General features: G+C 39.0%; 1 protein-coding gene across 2 annotated transcripts in view; it reads right to left on the bottom strand.

Annotated features, from left to right (window-relative positions):
* Positions 1 to 3,652: 3,652 nt before the first annotated feature.
* The window catches only part of gabra2b (gamma-aminobutyric acid type A receptor subunit alpha2b), a 47,396-nt gene continuing 42,418 nt past the window's right edge, over positions 3,653 to 8,630 (bottom strand). For both annotated transcript variants that reach the window (XM_085288176.1, XM_085288184.1), the window contains one exon: positions 3,653 to 6,766. In XM_085288176.1, coding sequence (XP_085144302.1) covers positions 6,458 to 6,766 — 309 coding nt within the window. In that variant the 3' untranslated portion in view covers positions 3,653 to 6,457. The remainder of the gene's footprint in view (positions 6,767 to 8,630) is intronic.

The following is an 8,630-nucleotide window of genomic DNA, read 5'->3' as shown; positions in this document are numbered from 1 at the left end:
CCCGCTTCTGCCTGTCATGCAATCATCTTTCCCCTTTTCAAAACGTGAGACTTTTAAACTGGGCGACGCGTTTGATTGAAAGCTGTTTTGCTTTCGATAATAAATGGCAGGCTTTTAAATGTAACGTGTTGCATTCATCCGTTTCAAAGACATCGCCTCATTCATCAAAGGCGCTTCTGCCTCGTTTCTCCCGCATAATAAAAAATGATGCCGGTCATAAATCTCTCAGAAACAGGACTGTCTGTTGGTATGCAAGACATCGTGCACGTGTAATTCTTTGCAGTGTTAAAACTTTAATATACTTTAATATAGTATAAAACTAGTGTAAAACCAGGGGTGCAGTCATGGGGGAGAAACATGGGGGTCAAAGGCACCACTCCTCTGGTCACCCAACACAAACAATGTTAATGGCTATTATACACTTGTTGCATCAAATAACCTATTTTATCCCACTTTTAGAACTTTTTTTGCAGAAGCATTTGAGCAGTGCTTAACTGCAGAAATACAACTGCAGCTACTATGTTTGCTCAGTTAAACAACAGAATTGGAACATGCTAAGAGATTAAAAAGAAACTTGACATGTTTATGACCTGTAATAATGTTTTTCGTGTGTTCTTAAGGTTACATTTGAAAAAGTAGAAAACCTCTCTGGGTACTGAACCCTTAGGATTCATCAGACAAGGATTTAGGAGCCTAATTTTATAAATAAAACTGAACTTAATTGAATTATGTTATCTGGCTGGATTTTTTTCACCAGAAAAATCCCAGTGAGCTCCCTGTATTCCAAGAAGACAAAAAGGAGGACCTTCATATGCACTGATTACTTTCCACTCATATGAATCTTTCAGCCTTGTTACACCATTTTTAGTTTTTTTGTGTAAAATGGATGTCGTGAAATAAAACGTCCGTCAGCACTGATTTCTGTCAGACCACCGCTCACCCACAGTGTGGATGGAAAAATGAAACTTCAGCGAGCTTTGCATTAACAGCTCAGCGCCACAGGGCTTTTTGTGGGTTTTGCCAACACGCTCATAATGATAGTTCCTGTCAGCCGAGGAGCACTGGTTGACAACAAATCCTCTTCTACTGAGGAAGGGCCGAGTTGCATCAATTGTGGTCCCAGGAGCCTACAGAGCTGTTGTGAACTGAGCTACAGTTGAGAGCTGTTCTCAAAATACTAATATAACACATTTCAGATTCATTTCAAATACCATCGAACTTGAATGGATTCAAGAAACTGTGCTTTAAAGGATACACCTAAATGATATCTTACAACCCCTGTTATTTGTTTATATAGCAATTCCCAATGCTGACATGTTAACTAGCTTCACTGAAAAGATATAGAAAGACAGAATCCGACTTTCTACTAGGTCTGAAATATGAAATAAACACTTTGTAAAATACATTGTTTCCCTATGAAAGCATGAAAAACGGTGACCTCGGAGATGGAGCCAATGTGGCAAGAAAACTGGTTCTTTGAATGAGAACCTGAGGCTGAGTCAGTCCCATTAGACTAGATGTTAGGAAGCCCTGTAACAGCAGAAATAAACATGTTTATAACCTGCTACAGAAAACCTGGTGAGTTTTAGTCTCTGGTCTATAATTTAATTTCCTGCTTCCCTTCACTTGTTTAAATTATATTAAGCATTGAAGTGGATTATAATGCGCAGGAATGCTCTGGCTGCCAGGTGGGTTACAGGCAGCTGTCTCTTAGGTGTAACCTCAGCAAATTCACTCTGAACTGATTCAGTGAACTGGATCTTTGAACCATATTTGTGGTGTCTGCCATTTAGAGCACTTTAATGCAATTATCTGACATAATTTGTTTGATTGTTGTACGGCTCATTGTACTAATAGAACATCAAGAGGTCTGTCTTCCAGTTTTGATGAGGGAAATTCTAGTGGGTTGAGTTTTTTTGGGTGATATACCACCAATAGCAGGTTTTTGTGTCTGTGTGATCCACCCATACATTCTTTGGATGCACCATGCTAACCAAGCCAGTTAATGTTAGCTAATAACTCCACCCTCATCTCCCAATCCAGTCTTTAAGTCTGACGTCATTAGCTGTTTCTGGGTCCAAACTCTGCTTCAGGTCCCAAAGTCAAACGAACACTGGCGCAACACACAGTTACAAACTGTCTAAATTCTTTCATCTTTAATAAAATGATCAGTGTGGCTGCTCTGCCTGGCGTAACAGTTAAATTTAAAATCTGGGAATCCATGAAAACAGAGTTTATTAAATTTAACAGAGTTAGAAGTTAGCAGGAAGTTAGCTCGCTAGTTTCCAACTAAACATAATATAGCATGTTCTGACTGAGAGATTTCTGAAAAGATTAAAATGTACAGCTCTGCTATCACTTCAGACATAAATGAAGACAGAAAACTAAACAGTAGTCACGTTTGAAGTTTTACTTTAGTTGGGCTAGCTGGTATATAATGATGTGCTACTTTGTGGCTAGCTATGCGGCTATGGTTAACATAATATAAACATTGAAGCTGGAGGATGAACGCTAACTTAAGGGTTCCCAGTGGTTAGGGACAACCATGCTGTAAACGGACCAAACTTCAGTCAGGAGAACACCTGAGATAATCCATCCACAATACGAGGTTAGTCATTAATATACTGCTGCATGGGCTGGGCTGTAGTTACATTGTAAGGTTTTAAAAACTGAGCTTTAAAATGAACAGCAGCAATAAAAACCAACAGAGGCTGACAGTGATCACTGACTGTTTTTAGGGGCTTGTTGAGATTAAATAGAACAAGATACAAAACATTAAAACATGTTAAAAACACAACAGCCATATTAAACGCAGAGTAGTTTGGACCCGGAAGCAGGGCTCTTACGTCATCACTTAAAGACTGGATAAACATCATTACTGATCCCGAAAGATCACAACTTTAATGGCCACAATGTAAAAATAGTCTTTAAAAAGTAGCGCTTTCTATGCAGAATTTTGGCCCATTCTTTTTCTCAATGCTGCTTTAGTTCATTGAGTTTCTCTAAAGGTCCCATCACTGGGTTTCACTCAGATGATGTTGCTTGGGATCATTTGCATGTTGTATGACCTTATTTGGGCAAAGCCCCTGCTGTGAGCCAGATGGCCTCATAGTCAACTCAATATACATCAACATTTTTGCTAATTGTGGTGCTGTGCATTACAGCCAAGCATCTCCACTTTTGTTTTTCCAAAGAAGATTGTTCATTGTGCATTCAATTAGCAGCACCTGGCTGCTACTTACCATCTTAAATCCTATAGAAGGAGTATACTTAGCTTTTTGCAGTACTGAATAGAGTCCTGTGAAAACTTTAACATAACTGTGCAGGCTCAGGAATTAACTATATATGGTGGTTCGAAACTTGTGAAGGCGTTTTACAATCCACTGTTAATTTTAGCTCTTTAAATAGCAAGTTTAAAACACACCAACACAGTGATTAAAAGTACCCAGAACTTATATAACAACACAAAAATAAATTGAACATTTGTACATCAGTAGACTTAAAGGTTGGAACTTAAAGGACTAACAAAAGTAGCCATCTTCAGTGTCTTTCTTCACTAAGCTCTTTACAGTTAAAAAGAAAAATAAGCAGCTACGCAGTTCATTCTCTTCATTTATGTTCTTGTCTCCAAAGTCAGGACAAAAACCAGATATAAAGAACTGAAATAATGTTTTATTAAAAAGTGCACTGAATCAAGCATCCGCCTGGTGGACAATCCCTTTATCTGGAATGTTTAAGACTCTGTCAGGATGTTGGAGAAATATGAATTATAGCCAAGGACATAATGAAAATAAATTATAAAAATCATAGATTTTGTCTCCATGCAAAGTTTGTTTCAACAAACAAATCAAGAGAAATTAAGTTAAAATACCCATGTGAAGAAAAAGTATATCACGTCATGAAAAAACTTACACAGAGTATCATGTATGACTGCTGATATGGGGCTGAACATGACTTTTCTCACACAATATACAGTAATCATGAGCAAAACAGGTTTAACAATACATTTTTCTCATTCTTGGAGTCCAGCATCCTCTTACTGTTTACAGATCAAAGGACATTTTTGCAGGATTTTAACCACCACCAAGATACTTCCCTAACTTTAAAGACTGAGTTACATGAACATTTGTATTATACAAGAGCAATAAACCCATGAAATTATTTAGATTTTACCCCTGATTATAAATAGATGTACTAAACTAAAAGTAAAGTAATAAAGGCGTGAATAAATACTCTGGTATTAGCTGGTTGGTGTTTCTGTGAAACAGTCTCCTGCCTATAACTGACATCTCATATATATATATTTAATGGAAGGACTCAGAAGAGACTAAAATAGAACAAAAAGGTGAGTAAACATCCAACTTACATTTTAAAAAATGAATGTTCATGTTGTTTAGTTTCTGCTGGTGTGTAAATACGCAAAGTGTTTGCTAGCATTATAGATTTATACTTCTGTGTTGAATCTCTGCAGAGCCTACAACTAAAGCATGATTTAGACTTCCGCGGGAAATCGACGTCCTAACTTCCGTAGTAACCGGAAACTCCTTTTATCCCTATTCCATATACCTTCCATGCCAGTCAAGTCATTGTGTCATGCAGCAACTTGATGTGTAGTTACGTACATGGGTTGCCGTGTAGGGTTAAAACGGGGTTCCAAATATGGCGTAACTTACAATGTTACGGAGCCTCACAAGGGACATTGGGGGAGGGGGGGGGGGGGGCAGGTGCAAATGAAGATGTACTTTTGCGACATCCCACAAAAGCTTTGCGAAATCCAGAAGAAGTTTTTGATTTACATCCATGCACTTCCAGACCAGTATGGAGTTCTTGAAAAGAACCATAGCGACGGAAGACACACGCCCACGGGAGAGATTTATAGAGTTTTATTTTGAGTTTGGGCTAAACTGTGATGTCATTAAATCAGAGCTTTATTTAAGAGAGAGACATCTGAAGAGAGTCCTTACTGTAAGGGAAAACACTCGTGGCAAGGCGTGCCCTGACCTGGTGGCCTGGGTTACATTCATTAGCAACCACCTGCAGTGTTCTGGACAGCTTCACGGGTACTAATGGAAGTACGATAAATGCAGGGAAAAGTGTTTCTCAGGATCTTGCAAAACTTTTGTGGAAACTCTGGATTTCTCCAATGTTCCTTGCGGATCTGACGCAGAAGTACAATTCACATGTTTGTCATTGCCAGCATTTGCACTTGTGGCAAGGTGCCTGCGTTACTCTGCAGTTTTGCTGCCAGAACACTAGTTGGACGTTCTTGAGCCGATTAGAGTCGAAAAGAAGGCCAAGAATAGTTGTAGCAGGCTGCATTAACACAAGGAGCAGGCTGCAGGCTTAATGCAGGCTGCATTAACGTAATAGCAGTTCTAGGTAGGTCCACATCAGGCGCAAGTTCATAAAGAGTTTGCTGTTACAACATAACAACAGCGTATATTTAACACAGAAGCATAAATACCACTTAAAGCAACACTTCTGTCCGCTCTGTTTTATTTTTGTGGGGTCATCTGCGCACCCTGATGGCCAGAGAAAATAATTTTTATGGGTAATCTTGAATTCTTCTGTTCCCCTTTGGAGATCTAAAACTAATCCGTTTATCTGCTGTTGTTGTACATAAATTATTTTTTCTGGGGTATAGCTAGTTCTGAAGTTTTCCCATTTTTTGCACAAATATTACACATGCACAACCTTTGGGAAATATGTCTTTTTTTTATAGTGTATCGTTTGTTTCTTTGGCGATATTGTCCTGTAATCCCAAATGGTACATCGAGCTGGCAGAACCACACATTCTCATTTCATATCTTTTTCTTTTCACAGCCTTTCAGGATCTGGGAGTGTTTCGATAATTTTGGAGATTTTTTCTTTCTTTCTTTTTTTATTGAAGCCCCATACCTGTAGTCAAAGATAATAAAACAAGCTTTAAACTGTAACAGTACTATACAAGTGTGTTTTTGCACTGGCTTGGAAATAAAGAAAAAGAGTTGAAAGACTCTTATATGAAGAAAGAAATCAAACGATAGTCAGTCCCTTTCACTCGAGACAAAAATATATACTGTTATATCAAGAAAGTGGGCATTACAGCAGAATTCAACACACTGAGAAGTGATCCGAAATCAAACGTGATTCTTAGTGATTATGTGTTTACTCTTCATTGGATCTGTATGTACAGCAGCCACGTACTGAAACTGGAAACATACTTTGAAAGAAATATGCACTCTAATTAGAGTCATCGTACAATATATGTCACCATGAAACCATAAATATAAATATACATACACATTTACAAAAAGCCGGGCTCTTAAAAGTGCTGCAGACAGTGTAGAAAACAGGCGAAGATAGAGGGTCACACTGCAGTCCAGGGCTTCACTCTGCAAAGGTTTGTGTACATAGTTGCTGGAGGTATTTGATTCATTACTTAGACCCCAGACAAGAAGCTATCAAAACTGGTCTCTTAAACAGAGGGGACCATATTTGGTATAACGGGTTCTTTGTTTAAGTAGGTTGCCCAATAGACGAGGTTGAAGATGCCAAAGAGAACAGGAAACAAAATCCGTGACAACCTGTCAATTTTGCTGACACTGTTGAAGGTCTTCTTGCTTTCTTGGGCCTTGCCATCCGCTTTGGGCTTGTTTGGGTCCATCGCTCCGCCTTTGGCGATGGTGGGAAGAGTACTGGAATCCTTGGTCACGTTAGGCGCGTAGTTGGCTACTGCTACAGCGTAGGCGTTATTCTTCTTGACGATGGAGGCTCTCTCTTTCTTCTGTTGAGAGACCAAAAGGATTACCTGGAAAGGCAGCTTTACTTGTCACCATCTGCCCCTGAATTTCAAAATGCATTTACATGAAGAGAGCGGAAAGACCCCGGTAATGGATCGAGCACATTTTGCAAAGTCAGAATGAAGACCACTTTTATTTTATCCAGGGATGTGCAGTTTGTGGCAGACTTATCCATGAACAGGAGGTCTAAATACTGTCTTCCATCACCCATCTTATATCCCACCTCGTGGTGAAAATTAAAACTTTATGAGGAGACAGGAAAATTACATTACAGTTGCAATTTCAAATGAATGATGAAAGATTTCTTTCACTTTTCTTCAAACCTAGCCCTCTGATAATCTGCATTCTCCCTTTCAGGTTAAAGGAAATGATGGTTCATTGCTTCATTGAGCAGCTCCAGAAAAAATTCCTTTTGTTGTCTTTTTATGCTACCCGTCATGCTATATAAGATGAGCCTGCACTTATATGAGCCAGCAACTTTAATTACCACTCCTGTGGTAATTAATTGTTTAACTAAGACAATCAAGTGCTTTTTATCTTTCTCGCTGTTTGCATGAAGGTATCATTTCTGTTGAGATTTTGTGCTTTCTCACTGACCAGAACACGTCCTCTCTGTTTTTGTTTTCTCATTACGTTGAACTGATTTTATGCAAGATTTGCTTTCATTTCCTAAAAAAAAATAAATGTCTGGATGTTTATCCAGGCATTTATTTTTAAATTTATGTTTATACCTAAATTTTATTTCTTGATTTTCCTTCTACCCCTGATATAATGTAATGTCGTACAACATGTTTGTACTCTTAGACAGATCAAGACTTTTCTGTGGTAGTTTGAGGGTTAAGCGCTCTGCTGAAGGGCAAGTCACTATGTAGTTAAATGAGACGAGTGGATTAATGGTACTTTATGTCACTGTCACCCTAGGCAGGGGTCGGCACCTCACTGTGGCTGCTGCAAAAAATAAATGAAACTTTATGAAAAAAAACCCTAATATTACATCTGGCATCTGTCTGTCCGTCCACGTGTGTGTGGCTCTTTTTCTCCTGTTTGGTAGGAGGGGCTAAAATGGCTCTTTAGATGTTGAAGATTGCCGACCCCTGCCCTAGGGAAAACAATGGTTGGAGTCAGCGGCACAAGCAAAATTACTGTGGCCATGTGCTATGATTTTGTGATCCTCTTAGCTTTGAAATAGCTATTTCAAAGATGGGGACCAGGCCCGCAACCACTCACACTCAGTTCCCATCTTAAAAGACACTTTGGCACATCAAGACAGCAATAAGATGGAGTCAGTCTGCAATTAGTTTGCGACTTTCGGGGTTCAAGTTGACAGTTACATGCAATCTGTGATAAAAAATTAACATTAACTACTTACATTCATTAGTTACTTGGACTCTTGGACTCTAAAAGCAAGTAGCTGATGTGAATTTCAGTTTAATGTGAATTTCTATATATGTAGATGGTAACAGATACAAAGAAAGGCATTGCAGATGAGTTTTGCTAATTGGTGCAGACCAACTCAGATTGATTGCAACATTTTGTCAATCTGTCTGCAATTATAAATTAGACAGCAATTACTTACAAACCTGCACCAATCTGTCTGAGAGTGACTGCAGTCAGTCTGAATCAGATGGTGATTGGCTGGAGACACATTGCCTCTCACCAGATGACCCACACAATCAAAAATGGTTGCCCAAAGGTCGAAGGTTTTGCACATTCAACCTCTGGGGAATTGTAGTGAGGACTGCCCTAATGTATGGTTTGAAGACAGTGGCACTGACAAAAAGATGGGGGCCAAAATGCAGGTGACAGAGTTGAAGATATTGAAGATCCTGGGAGCGACCAGCATGGACA

The sequence above is a fragment of the Mchenga conophoros genome, linkage group LG2 (genome assembly GCF_057382185.1).
Source record: "Mchenga conophoros isolate Kocher_MC1m ecotype Shallow Benthic linkage group LG2, M_conophoros_male_GT1.1, whole genome shotgun sequence".
NCBI lineage: Eukaryota > Metazoa > Chordata > Actinopteri > Cichliformes > Cichlidae > Mchenga > Mchenga conophoros.
The sequence above is the reverse complement of the archived record's forward strand: the minus strand, read 5'-3'. Positions and strand labels throughout refer to the sequence as shown.